Source organism: Oenanthe melanoleuca, chromosome Z, assembly GCF_029582105.1.
Source record: "Oenanthe melanoleuca isolate GR-GAL-2019-014 chromosome Z, OMel1.0, whole genome shotgun sequence".
In the NCBI taxonomy this organism is placed as follows: domain Eukaryota; kingdom Metazoa; phylum Chordata; class Aves; order Passeriformes; family Muscicapidae; genus Oenanthe; species Oenanthe melanoleuca.
In genome coordinates, this window is record NC_079362.1 from 22,113,595 (window position 1) to 22,133,672 (window position 20,078).

The following is a 20,078-nucleotide window of genomic DNA, read 5'->3' on the forward strand; positions in this document are numbered from 1 at the left end:
AGCAGCCGGCAGCGCGTTTTGGGAAGGTTTGCCACGTGCGCACAACCCCAGCTCTGGCCAGGGGTGCACGGCCTCAGACACGCTCCTCTGTCACCCTTCTCTGCCCAGAAACTGGCTCCAAGCTGGCTCTAAGTGGATTTCTTGCATATTTGTGCAGAGTTCAAGTTTTCAAATACTTGTTGCTGGCTTTTATTGGTGTTAGGGCAAGGTTTATTTTTAACGTGCCTGTATTTATGGATTCCCGTGCTTGCATATTTCTTGCATGTGCAAGATTAAATTAATGAAACAATTTCATGTTGGAGAAGAATAGAATAGATGTGTCCTGTTTGAAATAAAGAGATTGTGGAAAAGGCATTCATAAATTCAAAACTTATTCATTTGTACAGTTTAACTTTTAACAATAAGCTAGAAAAGCCACGCTTAACTTGCTCCCAGTATGTTTTCCTGTGTGTAAAATTAAAACTTCCTTCAGATGGCTCAAGCACCATCACAGCAGTTCTCACTTAGAATGTTGTGGTTGTTGGGACATAGATACACACTTAACAGAGTATCTTATATTCGATATTTCACCTAGGGAAAAAGAGAAGGAAGTCAGCCTGCCATAGGGACAAGTGCTGAGTTTTTCTGTGTGGGGTTCTTTCCTCTTCCGACTGCTTTCTGCTGCTTCTCCTCTCCAGAAGATATTCCAGCTTTTACTTACTCTGAAGAGGAAAACTCCAGAGGCAATTTAAACTATTTTTAGGATTTTGGACGCCTCTTCTGTTTCAGTATGTGCCATGTGCAAGCAAAGGGCAGACCAGGATCAGGCCATTATCCCATGTGGATGAGGTTTGGAGGGGTCTGATTGTTGCAGTGTCCTGCATCCCTTAGGATATGCAAGTGCCTGACACATTATCTTGTCTCCAAACTGTCCCATCCCTCCCTCAGGTGCCTTGGCCACAAAGGATGCTCCAGCTCTGCCAGGGCTGTCCTGGGCACCTGGGCATTGTGCAAGTGCTGCTGCAGGGTTCAGGAGTAGCTCTCATGGGGGGAGCAGTGGCCCAGCACTCTTATAGAGATGTTTGTTTATACTCAGATACTGGAAATACAAAACAATGTCAGCTACCAAAAAAACCAACAAGAGCTTGCTCTGCTGTTGATGGCATGGAGGAATTTTTAAGGCCTTGCTTCCACTAACACTTCTCATAGAGTTTGCTATTTGTGTCTGGGAGAGCAGCACAAGACAGACAGTAGCACCATCAGCTTCTTTTCTAGCACATGTTGGGTTAATATGAAAATTAAAGCTTAAGTAAATATTCACCAGAAAGTAATTTCAGTCTGTCATGAAAATAATCTACATTTATAAGTTATCTAAAGTAAAGTGAGCCATGTTAGCCTCCAGCAGCTCTGAAACCATTATGAATTATTGAATAAGTAATCTTTTTTTTAATAGTTATTGACATAATAAATATATTTGCTTGAAAACATCCGGAGCTGCATAGGCATAGAAGTATTTATGAGCCTGTGCTCTTTGCAGCACTGTTTTACAGGGTGCTGTCAACTGTGGAGGGAAAACAGGAGGTAGAAGGTTTCACCTCTGATGTTCTTGTCAGGAGATACAGTGCTTCTGACAGCCCCATCTCTGCAGGTCTGCAACTTCATGGACCACGAAATAAATAAAAATATCTAGGTGAAAATGGTGTGACTTGACTTACTTTTTTTTTTTGGTGGTTGGTTCTTCAGTAACTAACAAATTGACATTAGTCCAGCAATACTGCTAGAGTGACACAGAGCAGCTTAATTTACATTGATTTAGTAACTGAGAGATCTTGAATTAACATTAATTTGGCAAGAGAGAGTAGGTTTTGAATTGCCACTGGGTCATCTCTGGAGGAAATGAACAATTTATAGAGTTTCAGGCCCAAATGCACTGTCAAGGTGATGAGAGGTTTGTCAGGCAGAGTTGAAAATTTTTGCATGCAGCACCTGGGAAGAGGGACAGTGCCTGCAGTCACATCAGAATCTGCCACTGCCACAGACACTTTTCCAAGGTTTGGGTGGGACCTTCTGTGCCACAGAACACAGGATCTTCTCCACGAAGGAAGTCTGCTGGAACAGCACTGAGATGCAAAGCAAAAGGCACTGTGTTGGGAAGTGTGGTGTGCCAGAGTGTGCCCACACGCCATGGGAGGAGCGCCAGTCCTGCTGGAGATGTCACAGCCAACCCTGCCCTGGAGCCTCATGGCTGCTTGGGCACTCCTGGGGCCAAACACTGGCATCTTCTGGGACATCACAGGATCTCCTCTGGAGCACTCCAGGGTGCAAAGTACCTGCAGGAAAAATCTCCTTCTGAAGTAAAAGCAGCATCATATTTTTTTGCCTGTCTCCTTTAGGTAGTAAATGTATCATCAATGGCTCTTAACTTGCCCAAAGTAAAAAAATTAGCCATTACTAGCCATGAAATCACAGAAGTGATTGCTCCTGTGAGAAAAAAAACCACAACAAAGCAGCAGCACATTTTAAAGAGCGCTTGTCCCTGGAATGCAAGGCAAGACAAAGATTTAGCCTCTTTTTAAAAAAATTTAAGTCTGGTGGAAGATCACATCAAACCTCAGACACTCACAACAAATCAGCCTTTATTCAAATGTGAAAATTTAGGCATAAATTGCTGGCTGCTTAGCTCTCAAAACAATGTCACACCACAAGAAATGTGATATTTTGAAGAGAAACAGGAAAAAATTTATCAAAGTTTTTGTTATTATTGCATTATCCTCCCGCTTGATCTACTAGCTATAGATACTTGGTGTCTGCTTAAGTGCTTTCCATTCTTCCCATAAGCAAATTCTGGTTGAAGACTATATATCATTTTGCTCTTGATCACTGCTAGACTCAGTACCTCATTACAGCAGACCACTTTTTGAAACTGAGCTATAGCCCAGATAAATGATTGTATAAAGTTTTAAATAAACATACAACATTTATGTTATGTTGTTTCTCAGGGATGATTTATAGTCATTTTCTTCATCCAGTCCCGAGCTCTGGACATAAAAGACACTGAGCTCTCTGCTGTTTATCCAAGCTAAATCCTCTGTTTGTTCTGCATAAGCGTTCTTGATTCTATAATATATTGCAGGCTTTAGCTTCAGGTTTATTCCCTCTGGGATGGTGGAATTAGATACATTAACTGACAAAGATAAGGTAGGGACATTGGAGCTTAATAGCCATTAAAATAGATATTGTGATAATAAAAATGGAGTTAGAAAAGGGAGTCAAGGTTGTTATATTTTAAAAATATGTATTGATAAGACTTATATGAATAAATGCAAGATTTGAGAAATCTCTGTAAGGAAACCCTCAAAAGACGGGTGGATTTGATTTAGTTGGGGTTTCTTTTTCATAAGCAGAGAAATAGAAGTGGAAGATATTGTGAAACAGATTATATGTTGCCTCTTGTGTCCCCAAAGAGAGTTTTGTTTCTTTCTAAAATGACTTTATGTAATCTGGCTGCTGAGCCATTAAAGTACTGCTCTGTCCTACAGAAGAAAATCAAGAAAGCACCACGAGATAAGAAAGTTTCTCTGCCTTAAAAAAAACCACAGCAAACCTCTGTGGATTCTTTTTACTATATTTCTTCTTCTATTAGCATATTTACACACACACACACATATATACACACTTTTGTTCAAACCACATAGGTTAGTCCATTTCCTTCATGCTGCTATTCTTCATTGCAGTCCTTGCTCCTCTGTTAAAAAAGCAGACAACACAAAATGCCTGCTTTCTCCTCAGCTCTATGTTAGCACAGAGCAAATTTTAAGCTAAGCCCACTAAAAGTTTACTTGTATTTTGGCTTAGTATCAATTCTTACATTTTTGTGTAAAAAAAAAGTGTTAGCATTTTAAGACCTAATGCCCACAACAGCGGGAAGATTTTAAGAATTATAGTCTTTAATGTGACATATTCTAAATCATCTCTTAACACAGTATAAAAGTTAGCTAAGGTTTTAAAGGCCCTAGATGGACTATAATTTTTTTCTAAGTCAGGATTAACTGGTGTGTAAGTAACAGACTAGGTGCTTTCTCTGCCAAAAACTATCTGACTTAAAGTTTGAATCTGGCAGTACAAACAGCAGCCCTGCCTGTACTCATACAAGCTTGTTATTTTGTGGTACATAAGTTAGTATGCTGTCCATGCTCTGTAAAAAATTGCATTCCATAAAGCATGAAATGCCTTTTTATCTGAAACTTGAGTGGAAAAATAAGCAGCAATCAAATTAAACACAAGCACAGGCTTTTCTCTCTTTGTTGCTGTTGTTTTATTCTACTAGCATTTATTTTTGCAAAGATATTCTACTTTTAGAGTGGTGAGATACTTCCAGGAATAATGGTGCAGATGATGTGAATGACTTACTCAATGAGCATTAAAGGAAGAGCAAAAAAGAAAACTCATGAAAACCCCCCAACCTTAGTGAAAGATTGCTTGAGTAAGCATAAAAATTATCTTTAAAATGCAAATAAACATTTTACGTAGATACTGCTCTTCATATAATAATTATTTGATCAAGGTTGCTTGATCAAATACAATAATAAAAATAGCACATAATTTCTCTGCATGTTTATTATTAAACTTTTCTATTATTCACTGTATAAAAACAGCTCAATTAATTTTTTGGTAGAGAAATCTGCTATTCTCATCATCATGTGGTTATATTTGATAACAGGAAAAGGAGAGGGGGGAAATAAAGAAAAAAGGGTGTGTGTCTAAACTCTGGCAAAGAAATGGGAATTTCTTGCCACACAGGCAAGGCTAAGGTTTGGTGAGCAGCATGTGATGGAAAGTACAATGATGCAAAGTCACCTCCTCCCCCCACTGGGGCCCAGCAACACTCAGGTTTTTGTACAGAGCTCCAGGTCAGGATAGAGAGTTTGTGATCATCTCATGGGCACAGTCCCATTTGGCAAGTGGGCAGTGGCCTGTTGATTTCACAGCATTGGAGAGTTATTTAGATAAGAGTTGGCCTCCCCCCACCTTCAAGATTCATTTCCAGAAGTATTTGTCACGTTTGTTAGGATAATAGGAATTTGGTTTTATTAGTATTTCAATAATAATAAGTCATGAAATGATTTTCCTATAAAAGTTTTCACTAAAATCCTTGCAATTACTTATTTACTCAATAAATGGGATATGGCAAAAAATGCTTGACCTTTTCTTTTTCAAATAGCTGTAACAACCAAGTATTAACTAGCTATTCATCAAAGCATCAGTATAATGAGGAATCACCTTCATCTTACCAAGAGAGAAACAAGAGTAAGTAGTACTGTCTCATAGCAGCAAAAAATCTTATTTGGGGCAGACCCAAAACTTCAGATATTTTATCCTTCTTCCTGCCCTCATCAAATAATATTATTTAAATAATGTCTTAATCAAAAGATTAACCTAGCCTTTCAGGGAAAGCTGCAGCCTTCGACTCCCTTAACCTCCCCAGAAATTAGAGTTATAAAGAAGGACTGAAGTAATTTTTGCTTTTTTCTAAAGGTTTCAGGTGAATTGGTAATTAGCAAGAAGAATGAAAGAATGTTCTGCTTTATCTACTATAAAAGAGCAAAGTAAATAGCTCGTACTCATTTGCTGAAGAAGCATCTCAGTAGAAGCCAGTATCTACCCCTTTAAGGGCATTAAGACAACTGCAAACAACACAAATAGCTGAAGTTTAAAGCAGTTTGTGAACCACTTACACAGAAAAGCTTTTCCCACATTATTCTCATTTTGCTGATAGGAAGTGAAAGCCTAGAGCCCTGTTTAAGATCACTCAACACCCCTATAACCAAGATGGGCAGAGAAACCACAGACTTGGCGTCCAACCCTCAGCCTACCAGCGGGATCACCTTCATGAGTAACTCAGGAGAGATTTTGCTGTGCTGCACAAAGTACTGCAACACAAGCTAAGCTCTTGGTCAGGATGGCAAAGCATTGCTAGCCCCTTACACAGTGTTTGACAGATAATGGCTTTTAAGATGCACTCCTGCTAAGCCTATCTATTTCTAATTAGGCAGTTACAAGCCATCTGCCTTGATGATGATACAAGTAAATTAAATGGGATCAGTAGTATAAATGCTGTATCCTCAGGTAAAAGTTTAGGAACATTTTAATGATTTGCTGTACATATGCAGTAAGAAAATAGTCAGCCAAAAAAAAAAGAAAAAAAAAAAGAACCATGTGTTCTGCAAGATGTATTAGGACGGGACAGGAGGTAAAACTCACTTTAGAGACACATAATCATGCTGCTCAGGTGTGCAACTTTTTCCACAAACTGCAGTGCCCTCTTACAGAAATGTATCTACCAGTTCCCTAGTGTACAGGTATGTTCTTGCTTCTGATATTCTACATTTTGCTTTTTTTTTTTTACTTTGGATTATTAGCCCTTTTTTTTAAGTTCATTATCAGAGACTCAGGAAAAAACAGTAAGTTAGAGTATTTAAATCATTGCATCCATATTCAGGTAAACTGCAGTAAAAACCATTATTGCTATGGGAACATCAAAAATGCTGTCTAGACCAAATATGCCCTATACCTCTCCTGAAGGGCTCCTGGAGCAGTAGGTAGGCTCTGTGGTTTACACCAAATGCACACTGGTATTCATGAGAACATATCCACAGTGCTGGCTCTAGCAAACTACTAAGCTAAGTTATTCATTTGGATGAGAAGCATCGTGTCCACTTTGTATCTCACATGGATGTGACACAACTTTGGCTGTGTCCACCCTTAATTATAAAGCAAGTAGCAGCTCATGGTGCCTTCCAGCCCTGATCTGGATGACCTATTGTATTACAGTAAAAAGTAGCTTTTTCAGGGAAACATACTGTTGGTCTGGTGTCTGTACAAGAAACATCTCTTCACATGAGATGAATAAAATTATTTTCTCCAGATCAGAAAACCAAACCAAAAAATGACCCTCACTTCTGCTATCAAGCAAATACACAAGTGTTGAAGATTTACCATTACCTCTTAAACTCAAATTTTATATTAAAAAACCCCACCTATTAGCTTCATTGCCTGCTCCTCAAAACCCTGGTAATTTAATTTTGCTGCTTTATTTACATCTGTCTTTGTAAGCCAAAATTTTTGATATTCACCATGCATAACAATTTTCAAATCTTAACAGTTTTTTTTATTGTGCATTTCAAGCTATAAGGAATGTATGGTAACTGCTGGAAGACTATGGACTGTTCTCCTAGACTCCATCTGCCCCAGTAAGCCCACTCTAAATTTTGATGCCATATTATTTTGTCAATGCAGTTATGTCTCACTAACTGCATTAAAGCCTTTTGATCAAACACCCAGTGACACTATACTTCCATAACCATCTACTCGCTATGTCTGTTGTTAGAACAAAACTTTTTTGTAGCAATACATAAATTGTTTAAAACTACTACACGTTTTTCACTTGGAAAAAGGAGTACTGGACTACAAAGCAAGGGACATCACTTTTCCAGCAGCATTATTAATGGGGACTATTTTAGTCTTCAGTGACAGAGAACGACAGGCTGTAGCATTTTTTCAAGTTCAGAATAGAAAATAACCGAACTCGCAAGAATTCAATTACTCTGCATTAAAGCTGCCATGGGGTTACTGTACATTTATACATCAGAAAGTCAGTAAATTATTTTTCTATAAATTAGTCTCTCAAAGATGATTTTTTTCCCCCTTTCTGTTCTGAATGCCAAACTCCTGACTGCTTCTCCACTACAGGGACTTCATATCTGGATAGCCGACATCTGTAAAAACATTTCTAATGAAAACACTACTAATACAACCCCCTGGAGAAACAAATGAAATGAGATCTAAGTATGCAGCCGCCTTTCTACAGCTCTGTCTTTAACAATAGCGAGGCTAGTGCTACCCATCCAAGCCTTGACACAGGTCACAATCATTTAGGCACAGTAGTAGCAAAATAAATAATTGTGTAAATATGTAATAACTGGTATAAATACTCCAGTAGCACTTAGAAGATATGATAAAGGACTTCTGTTTTTAGCCGTGCATTAAGGTTTATCTCGGGGGATGGAAGGGAGAGGCATTTAAACTGCAATGAAAGAGAACTGCAGATTGAATACTTGAAAGCTCAGTGCCAGATACAACAATGCTTCTTTTCTGCAACAGCAGTTTAGAAAGTGTATTAGTGTTAAAAGTGTTGGATCACTGCTGAAATATTATAGAAACAGCAGTTAGAGATTCACTCCAAAATAAAAAAATACTATAAAGATCAGTAATATGTAACTATAAACTTATATAATTCAGATTCAAAGCAAAACAAAACAATATTATTTCTGAAATAACTGGACATATTTTTTTCATAAATATATGTATAATCATTTCACTGCTTTAATATGTAAATAAGAATTTAGACACAATTTTTCTATGAAACAGCCTAACAATTATCAGGGGAAAAAAGTTCTATTCCTTTGTAAGATTTCTCAAATTCTAGCGAATGTTCCTTATCAAACACTACATTCAGGTTTCCTTCCCTACATTTAAACCCAGAGTAAGTAATTTGAGGCAACAGCAAGTCCTTACCACTGGAAGAAAAATTACTACATAAAGACACAGGGAGGGATCATCTTCCCGAAAATCATAATGAAAAAACAACAGTGTTTCTAAATGCCCTAATTTCAAAGTGGACTAATGCTTTTGCTAGATTAGACTGCACAGGTACAGGCCATAACCAAATTTTCCTTATTCAAAGTGAACTGCAAGTTCTGGGCCCAAATCCTAAGGCAGATGAAGCTGGAACTGATTTGACATGGAACTGACACACCCGCCACCCGGGTTCACAGAAACATTTCGGCAAGAGAACTTGTTTTGAAGTAATTCCATCAGCTTCCCTAGTGAAACCTGGGTGCAAAATAATCAACAGTACTTTGCCAGAATTCCAGGAGGATCTAGCACCATTTTCTCTGGCCTATGGAACCAAGACTGAACCTGCAAACACAGGTCCCACTTCCAGCAGCCTTTTTATGCTGGGTAAATTAAAATGGGCTTCTTATCCTGTGCATCTGGCTGAAATTACATTTCTTGTGCAATGAAGAGAGATTAAGATAAAAATTGTGAAACATTTCTGATTAAAAATTGGCATTTGGTCTTTCCACTGAATAACTTTAAGCTCTAAAATGGCTTTGAGACAATAAAAAGCAAATGGAACCAAACATAAAAATTTTCTTTGAAAGAGAGAAATATTGAGCTCATGTCTGCGACATATCTACTACAAACATATATTTTGCTTCTGGACTACTTCAGACTGAGGCAGAGACAAATTGTGCTGGAAAAAATTAAATTGAAACATACAGCTCAGATTATCATTAATTTCCTCATTCTAATATAAACAATGAACACTATGAGTAATGATTATAAAACAAAACAAATGTTTGACATAAGTTGTTTTAATAATCATAAAATTAATGCTTTGCACCTTGTAAGCTGTGATCTTTCAAATGGCTAAATGGATGCAAATAGCCTAAATTATGACGTTTATAAATGTTGTTAAACAGCATTCTGTTTAATTTACTCAGTACTTTGATTTGCTAGAAAGAAAACTCAAGTTCCTTTTCAAAATATGCAGCAACATGATTGCAATTTTTTTACATGCCACAGAAGAGACTATTAAAAAATAATTATTAAAAAACCAAAAAGTTAAATTAACTTTGATTAACAAGTTTATTATTTTATAAATTCAAGCACTAAAATCTGTAATATGACTGAAAATAGTAAACAAAACTATTAGCTCAAATACATAGTTAGAAATAAATGCAAAGTCCTTAATATTTACTTGAAAATTGAATTTTATTTCATAAAACAATACACCTGAAAAGTCAAAATACCAGTTCAAAAACCAACCAGTTACAAAAATTTACTCAACACTGTCTTTGCAATATTTAAGTCTCAGGCACCCTCCAGTGTCTAGAGAAGAAACTACACAAGCATTTGAAGAAAAAAAGCCATGAACAAGTTTTCCTGTCAAGATAGAAGCTCCCTGCATCATTTACAATAATTGCATATAACCCTGCATCAGTGATATGACACAGCATGATGTAAAATTGCATTTCATGGATTTCTATGGGATTTAAGAGGGTGATATTTTCTTAACTAGTGGAGAGGGATTTCTAAGCATACTACTTAGAAAAATACATTTACAAAAGTCTTACAAAGTCTGGTATTGAGAAGTATTCAAGTATTCCTCAGGGAATATGATCTCAGTATTTATACAGCTTGTTTGTAACTTATCTAAGGAGTCTAAATGAATAGTTTATTCAGCAGGACCTACACTCATGGTAAAGAGGAGGAGAAACAATTCATGGAGAGGTAAAGCCAGATCCAAATATCCCTCCTCCCATTTTATAATTAATACCACACAAAACAGGAAGGTCACATGTATACAAGCCTCTCTATGAAAGTTCACTATTTTATGCAAAATCCCCAAACCACTACTTTTTCCGTTGGTATCTTCATTCATTCTAAAAGTAATAAATCCTAAGATGATTTTTGTACTTGACATTCAAGTGGAAACAGTTGTGACTACAGGACAGACAGGAATGCCTATTGAATGGACAGTGGTAAGTAAGTTAATGTTATTTAGGTAAATCCACCAAACGTAACAGAAATGGAATGAAAGCTGGAAAACTAAAGTTTTTCAATTGCAATTATGCACAAACTAACATTAATTGTAGATTTCCCCCTTGCACGCTGTTTGTACTTCCATAATCAAACAAAACTTTACGTACAATTTAACTGGTAATGAGATAACATGTTTTGAAATACTTGTTAAGTAACTTGAAAGTGGTTACATCCTGATTAAAAAAACATCTTGACTTAGAAAAGCTCTTGTTTTATGTTTGTTTCAGAATTATGGCTTCAAGTATCTTTCTGCATTAGGGATTGATACAAGAATGCATGAATACTTCTGAATAAGGTCTTCACCTTTATGGGTATACCCCTACCAGGACATGTGCAAAACTGCTGGGGCAACCCTGTACAATCAAGATAGTTAATTACTGATTCGGCTTTAGTTTCATACAGTTTGATTTTTTCCCCCTCACACTCAAAATCTTGTTGCTTATTTACTGACTGCTTCTCTCACTGCAGCTAACATAACTTAGTTATGTTATCTGCAAAGAAGCAAAAACTTACTACTTTGCATTTAGTAAAAAAACTAACATTGGTTGCTTTAATTCAGTCCAGAATTAAGAGTTTTGTCAGAGCAAACAGCTCATGCAATTTTGCCGCATTAGAGCTGAAGAGATATTTTTAAAAACCGAATGAAATCATAACATTATTGACTAAAAACTCTTAGAATCAATACTAAAACTATTACAAATAAACCTAGTCAGGGTGATGCAAAAAGAAACATTTCAGAAGAGGGTGCACAAGATAAATATATTTACACACACACAAGCACACACAATTATATATACATACGAGTATAAAAACATTAAAAACCAGTCATTGCCCCCATAAAACTTACAACTGTGCTTAACTTGACATGTTGCAAATATTTACATTGACTTCAAAGAGAGCTGACCATAATGTGCAAAACAAAGCATGATGTTACATAGTTCATAAAGTACTATAGGCTTATAAAAGTCTCTCTATTCAGATTCTGGCTCTAAAAACTTTTTGCTTTTAAATATTAATGTTCCGTTTTGCAATAGCTTCCCTGATTTGACGATCAAGTTCACTTACAATATGGTCTTCATGATTATAGACTCCTGTTCTCAACAGGGTATCCCTCTCTTCTATCAGACGAGAAAGATAATCATCTGTATTCTCATTTAGTTTTCTACAATGAAGACTGTCCACTCTATCAGCAGAATTATCTCTAGCATCCTGCAATTTCTTTCTCTCTTCTTGTTGCTTTAGCCTGATATCAATAAAATAGAAAGAATTAGAGAATATTAATCCCCACTTCGAATGTCTTTGCATTAAGTTTTTAGTTTATCTACTGAACTGCTAAGTAAAATAAAGAAATCTGTAAGATGTAAAAAATTATTCTGTCTCTAGGGAAAACAACTACACCTAAAAGAAATACTAATATAATACTTAAATACTAACAAAACCTTTTATCTGTGCATATATAACTATGATATTCACTGTCAACGCTTCTGCTCAGTAATGTAAACTGCACTCAAAAGGGTTCAACATACAAAACCAGTGCAGACAGCTTTTGGAGAACAACATTAGATAAATTTAAAATTTTAATGTATTCAAAATAAGAATAAAATGCACCTTGTTCTTTTCTTAACATAGCAGCTGTGCTTAGAACTGAAGGTTTAAAATAGAAAAAAGCTTGGTGCTATACATCTATGACTTTAAAAAAATAAAGGTAGTGTTAAACATGGATTTTTCTATACCGCTGTACTGCTGCGTTTTACAAATCTCCAATCTTTACCCAAGGGACACACTAAGTTATGTTCTTTCACTGAACTGATGGCCAGTTACAATCTTGGTTTAATTGCATATTCTACTGCTTTGAGACTGACAGCAAGAAAAAAAAAAAAGGAAAGGGGACAGTTGGGGAAGGATCTTACAAATACTTTTTATACCTGTTAAGTTCATTTCTGATATCCTCTAGCTCTTGTCGGTCTGTTTTCCCCAGCTCTTTTTCTTCTGCTGCCAAATAGCGCAACCTCATGTGCTCGAGCTCTTGTTGCTGCTTTTTAAGGTGAGCCATTGCATTTTCCTGTTCACGCTGCGTGGGAAAGGGTGAAGACATAACTCAGTTGACTATGTGATTACATGTAAAAGTGCTAATTATAGCAACAGAGCAGAACTTTAGGAATGAAGTCATGACAATTCCATCTCCAGGGGTCTTGGAAATGTAGGAGTTAACAATGTCTTAGCTAGTGATATCTATAATGCTTAAGATCAGTGACTATCACCATCACAGTAAACCTGTCCAAGCTGGATCACCTGCAGCACAATCACAGATATCCTCCCTTTAACAAAACAGCAAAATTATTAACAAACCCTCTTACTAACTCTGGCTTAAGTTGGTAGATACAAAACTTACAACTCTGGAACTGAGCTACTGAGTATTTACTTCTTCAGTATATAGTATATGATTTTTTTTTTTTCCAGAAAATAAAAATGAAATAGCTGCAGGAAACTTCCATCATCAGCCCCATAGTGCCTAGTATAAAAGCTTCAAGAACTGCTTTTTGAAATTTTAACTTGTAGTTAAAAAATAAGGCTTGGAAACAAAATTCTGGCAAGATGTGCTTTCACATTTGTACAGCACTATGTAAAGGTTCAGATAACTTATTTTGTGGATTTAATTAAATCAGTCTATCCATTCTAAAAGATTGCTTGGCTCTAAATTTTTAAGCTCTATACAGATATTTAAAAAACTAATGTTTGGATCCACTACCACTACATGACATTAAAGTGGTTTAGTAAACGTGGTCCTCTCTCCACTTGTTTTCCTCCCAGTCATTTTCCATACTTTTGCACTAACTGAGTGCAGTCAGTCTAATGCACAGAATAAGACAGAAGACCTCAAGTAGTTAAAAAATAAGACAAGAGGTTACACAAACATCCTGGATCTAGGCATATCATGAAGTGCAAGTTTATCTTTGCAATTCTGACATTGCTTTCATCTGGAGTGTTTGATTATGTTAATAGAATCAGTATAATATTTACAATGCAGGTAAAAAAAGGTAATTTTTTTGTTTGATATGTGTAAGCATATTATTTATACAGTTAACCTCATAATATTTTAAAGACTTTAATCGGGTAGTTTCCTGAATTCCAGCTGCCTGAGTTTTAAACACTACCTGTTGATGATCAATAAAGGGCAAGAAAATCTGAATTTCAAAAGAAATTGATATTAAAAAAAGACTTTAACTGCTAATGTGAATAGACAATGCAATAGATGAGTATGCCACAAGAAATCAACCCTAAAGATTCTAAAAACTTTGTTTTTATACTACATTCAATACACTAGGCAGCCAAATTAAATGTTAGAACTTCAGTGAGACAGGTTATAAATCTTGAAGAACACCTTGCTAAAGAGATACATACTAATAAAAAAACCAGAAGCAGGAATCCTGCCAAAGAGTCTACAGCTGATAGATGACTGAAGCATAAAAAAAGCACTTGGTGAAGATAAGGCCATAGTCCTTCCTTCCCCATCAAGAATTCATTGCAGAAGGGCATTCCCATGTGAGAGAAACCCTTTTTTATATGGGAAAGAGTAGAAGAATACGATAATAAAACCTGTTCTGCTTTACCCTAATAATAATCGACAAATACATAAAGTCAATATTAAAACAAGTTACTACAGAACAGTTACTATACAGAATTTTCAAGAGCTCTAAGGAAATTCAAACAAAAAGTTGTGATACTGACTGGAAATTAGTCTTAATCCTTCACCATAACTGGTGCTGACAGCACAGTTTTTCCATTTTTTATTTTATTCTTTCTTTAAACAGGGGCTTTCGAAATACCCAGAAAGTACCAGCAGAACTTAACTTCCATAGTGGCTGAACTGGTTGAACCGTAACTAAATCCAAACTTAACAGAGTGTATGGGTAGATCAAGAAGAATGAATCTAGCTTTTATAGAAATGTCACTCTTCCTGCTAATCTTAACATGCTAATCAACCAAACACCACACTAAAGAAATCTCCTACCAAACACACAACGAAGCAGCCACAGCTAAAAGTACTCTCTGCTGACTCGGGGTTTGTAACACCAGGGAAAGCATAGCAATTGATTATCTCTACAAGAGCAAGAAGGTAACAGGGAAATTCCACAGGAATCTACTCTTCAACATATCCATAAATGAAAAAATCCCTATGTAAGTTTGCTGCTGATACAATGCAATTCAGTGTGGAAAAAGCAGAAGAATAGAATGGGACATTACAGAGACAAAAATGAAAAGGAAACATTCACTTATGCCCATTAAAGACAATAGTCTGAATGCAACTACTGGCTCACAATGTACTTAACTGACTGACTGGGGGATGCTGGAAGCTATTCAAAGATATCCAAGATATCTTGTTTTAAGATCTTGTGCATCTACTGCCAGCCTCTGTATGGACCAGACTGACATTTCACATCGGTTCACTAGCTGAGTCTTTCCCATCCAATGAAAGCATGGCTGAAACCTCAAAATTAGGTATATTCCAATTAGAGACATGATTCAAGTTACTAAGAGTGGAAATTAATCACTTAAGCAACATGCTTGAGCATGCTAGGAGCTTCTTGATCACAGAAAGTTTTGAATGAAGATAGACATCTATTCTTGAAAAAAATAAAGCAGTACTGTTCAAGTATTGAAAAGAAGAGGCAGAGAGTGGGTTTTGTTGGTTTGTTTTTTTTCTTTCCCCTAAAGCCCCAGCAAATATCACAATGTTATTCTCTGGCTCCCAAATATGTCTGTTGCCAATAGGCAACAGTACCCAGAAAGTAAAGCCATATTTCAAGTATAAAATGGAATAAATGGGCTGTGAGGAAGAATGGAATTATCATAACTATTTTGATAGTTGAAATAATGTTTATTTTGCCAAATGCAGGTAGTAAGAAAACACACCGAGCATCTTGTCTTAAGCAGGTTACTACAAAACCATCTCACCTTCAGTTAACAGAACAAGTGCATATACTGATAGTTAATCTGACTACCTCAATAACAGAATCTAAAAGTATGAGGACAAGCTAGTATTTACTTCTTGAGACCATCAATCACTATCCTCAGTGTCCCCATTCAATTTCCTAAGCTAAATCCTTTACAAAATTAAGCAAATTAAAATACCTCTGTTTCAGGAAAAAAAAAGTTGCTACTAAGACCTTAACTCAAACATGAGACCTAAAATTTTGAGTACTCTAAATCTCCTTTGTGAAGTCCTATTTAGTCTCAGGGGAGGAGTCCTTGACCTGTATAAATACAGAACAGGTAGAACAAATTCAGAAATTTCTAGTTATCTGTCTCTACAGGTAAAGAAGCCAGAAATTCAGGCTGGTGATTAGCTACTTCTCCAGATTTGACAACAAATATAAGAAACAACAGATATCACTGAAATAGATACAGTATACCCTGCATATCCAAACTGTGGCTTTGAAATTAATGTCTAGTACATCCTGGCTTTCCCATTGACATTATCTAACTGCAGTAAGAGTCTTGAAAGACTCAAAACAAATTATATAGTATCATTTACAGGAAATTGACTTAGCTGTAGGAAAACCATCCTGTTACGTGGAGGATGAGACTATTTTCCTCTTAGATGATGTCAAAAATTCAACACTATACAAGAGAGGACTTTTAATTGCCATTACCTCTTTTATCAGCCTATCAACTTATGCTGATTTGCAATACGATCATTTTACAGTCCAATAAATTTTTTTAAAAATTGTGAGACAAGGATTAAGTTTAGAAAACTCCTTCTGCAATTCAATTTATTCATGCTCTCATTGTCCCATTTTAAACTAGGGCTACTGTCATGAGAAGCTGGCGTATCAATCTTAAGTCTGCCAAATTCGTGTATCCCAAAAATTCTATGAGAGAATTAATTTTGCAGGTAACATTGTGCAAAAATTGACCAAAAACTAAATACTGCAAAACTAATGTAAAACAGAGTAGCACTTGTTACTAGAACAGCAATACTTTCATATAAACACAAATCATCACATAGCTGTGACTACACTGAGAAGCCTTCTAATCCAGTCCTTCAGTTTGCAAAGTATATTACTCAGATTCATGAGAGAAAATTTTGAAAGTGTTCTTCTACCTGCATTGCAGAAGAAAGGCATAACTAACTGCATTCTGGCCAGAAGCAGCGTGTGGGACCACAGGTTTCATGACATGTTGATGTGTTACTATTTGAGGTAGGGAAGTTCAACGATCCATACCTTTCTGCTGTCCAGCAACATGTTCACAATGGCAATTTGAGATCTAAAACAGCTTCTTTTTTTTTTTTTTTTTTTAAGACTAGCTCATAGGAGAGGTATATGTTAGAAGAAGTACATATATTTAAGGTTACCAGAACAATGCCTGAAGCTCAATCAGACCAGAAAGAGGACACACTAGTCCCAATGCTTTCCTATTGATCAGACCTTATTTAATAGATAGGTACTTCATATCCTCACTGAACGAGTTCATTTTGGAACCACAACTCTAAGAAATGTTTTAATGTCTAATTAAACCAAGAAAAAGACAATATAGAATGATGAAGCCAATGAGAGAAGAAGGAAAAGCAATTTTCTGCAGAATCCTTTGCTCAGTTCCTGCTTCTTTTGATATTTTTCTCTGGAGAAAAATTCTATCAAAAAAATCCAACAAACACAAAACCAACCAAAATCAGTGTCACTAGTGAGCACACTCTTTGCTAAGGATAATAGCCCCAGATTCGTAGGGAAGCAAGATAAAATACAGTGTGTGCTTAATTCTTGTCTTCTCAATAGAGGAGAGAAACACCTTTATCAGTACATTTTGTCTCCAAGCTAATGTTGGGTAGGAATTCCTTTCAGATAAATGTGATTTGATATTTAACTTGATTACTAATACAGTTGTGATGCACTTATTTGGTGTGTTGAGGGAAAAGCCCAGATTAATTTAAGTTGCTGAAAGTCAAGAATTTTAGAGGCATGCCGTGCTATGGCCCTGAATAGCAACATTTAGGCACAATAATATTAAATTTAAAAAACAGTAAAAAACAACACTTGCTGAAGTAAGATTTTTTCTATCATTCAGTTCATGACAGTACAGCTTGGAAAACAGACACTAAAACAAGTGAGAAGGGATTCTTTCATGATGGATCCTGTGTGCAATTTACATTACACACTTCATATTGTGATTTTCAAATGTCTTTCCCAACATTAGTCTTTGACTCCTTTAAAAAGTCTGTCATAACAATTTGTAGGGTACATAACAGAAAACTTGTTCTATGTACACCATTCATAGCAGAGCAAGAGAAACCCATTTCCTAATAATCCATCAATACAAGAAGATGTCAAAGGATTTACAACAGTTTGATAAGAAGGGAGGCATGCTCACTTTAAATTAATTTATATACAAATTTGTTATGATATGTTGAGGGACCATAAAAAGATTGTATTTTGTTATGGTGAAAGAGAAGGAAGGATATCTTATTCATCTCATTGATGAAACCCGCGGTGTCACTTTGTCAGACACTCAGGTATTAAATCCACTTCTCCCATGATAATGTAATAATCCATTGAGCAACAAACACTTTTCTTTTTTAAATAGAGAAGGAACAGATCTCTACTGTGTAGTAGGATTTGAAATGTAGCAGAATTTATTGTGAGATGTTTTGAAGTAAAAAAACAATATTAACAAAACACTTCTGCTCTTTTACTTCGCATAAAATTAAGTCAAACATTTCTAAATCCCCTTGTAACCTCCCTTCATTATATTCTGAGTATACTGAAAAATTAAGATATATTTGAATACTTGGTATTCGCTACGTGTATCTCAGCACACTCAAGTTTAAACATACATGCTGCATGCTGAAAATTCTCAGTCAAGATCTTCTGGCTAACTTTCCAAACTTTACTCCTATGATATATCCTAAAATAAGTAACATTTCAGATTTATTCCCAACCGCTTATTCTAGACAGTCAGGCTATTTAAAATCTCAATAAGAAGTATGAGAATTTTTGTTTCTAAACATTTCATCTAAGATCCAGAATCATCAGCTGCTGGACTACAGGCAACTTTGTGAGTAGAATATAAAACCATAAACTCTGAACACTTGGAAATATATTACACTTGCACCATCACCCAAATATCAGCAACAATCCCATAGCAGGGCAGTAACAGATGAATCAAGAATATTATGTGAAAGAATACTAAGAATTATCTCTGCAATATGTATTAGTTGGTCCAGGTACCTTCTCAGCACTGCTAATCCTGCTATTCCTCCTGGTCCTTTTCCTTCAGCTCCCCTCTCACCTCCTTTAGTAAAACTCATCACCAATATTCCTTTCACTTATTAATTTCATATTTTGCCATCCTCCTCCACAAACAAAATAAACCCATACTAAACAAGTCTGCATTCTAATTATCAGGTAATTTACTCCAAGGTTTTCACTATTTTTTTTTTCACCAGTTTTCATCTCTTATGTAGTACTTGAGGAATGGAATACTGTTTAGAAGCCTGTGTGGTAGAAATCTCAATCACGTTTTGAAACCTATGATACTACAGAAATATCAGCATTTAATAAAAATTAACCGAAAATAAAAAGCCATCAAAATTTGAATTATAATCAGATCATTAAAGAATCCCTGTATGCCACCAGGTGCTTTAGTTAAGAGGCTCTTCAATCAAGGAAGCACAATCTTTATTTTGCCATAGCTGCCTATAAATCCAAAAGGGAGATGTAAACATACATACGCTAGACTAAACAATGGCTAAATAGCAGCCACTATTCATTCTCCCACTCATACATACCATGCAAGTCTGTGGGAAAAACTTACAATTGAAGCTAAGGAACTCAAGTAAAGTTTTCTGAAAATAACCCAGAGCTGACAAGTCAGTAGGAGGGCCTGGATGGTTTCAAGACACAGTTTTTAACCAAGATTTAGACTTTCAACTGTAGGATTTTTTTGTGTGCGTGTGTGTGCCTTTTTACTTTTTTTAACAAAGATTTACATCCTATCCTTGGCTAAATTACTTATAAATTAATCAAATTAATTATTGAGTGGGTAAGCAAGATACTGGACAAGACAGAATGAATTGTCAGCCAGCCAATATGGTCTATGCTCTTTTAAACAAATACCTCAGTGCTGGTTCTAACAGGTCTATAGGACACAAACACATTAGAAAACTTCTAAAAATACTTCCAGAACACTGGATGCATGCACATTTTGAGATTTTGACTATTTGGATTAAATCTAACTGATTATCAACTGCTGAAAATTACATTTCTGCCAGTTTTGATTTTTGTTTTGATATAATCTTTGTTGCACCCGGACAGGTACTAAATTTGATATATAATATATATATATATAAGTTCTGTGTAAGCATGGATGAAATTTCGTGTAAATAGCTGGGATTCCTCTGAGAACTAACACTCACATAAATTTAAAAAAAA

At 35.9% G+C, this 20,078-nt stretch overlaps 1 protein-coding gene across 1 annotated transcript in view; it reads right to left on the minus strand.

Annotated features, from left to right (window-relative positions):
- Positions 1-9,787: 9,787 nt before the first annotated feature.
- The window catches only part of CEP120 (centrosomal protein 120), a 38,816-nt gene continuing 28,525 nt past the window's right edge, over positions 9,788-20,078 (minus strand). The window contains exons 20-21 of the mRNA XM_056514238.1: positions 12,573-12,718; positions 9,788-11,890 (exon numbers count right to left, since the gene is read on the minus strand). Of these exons, the coding sequence (XP_056370213.1) occupies positions 11,653-11,890; positions 12,573-12,718 (384 nt within the window). The 3' untranslated portion in view covers positions 9,788-11,652. The remainder of the gene's footprint in view (positions 11,891-12,572; positions 12,719-20,078) is intronic.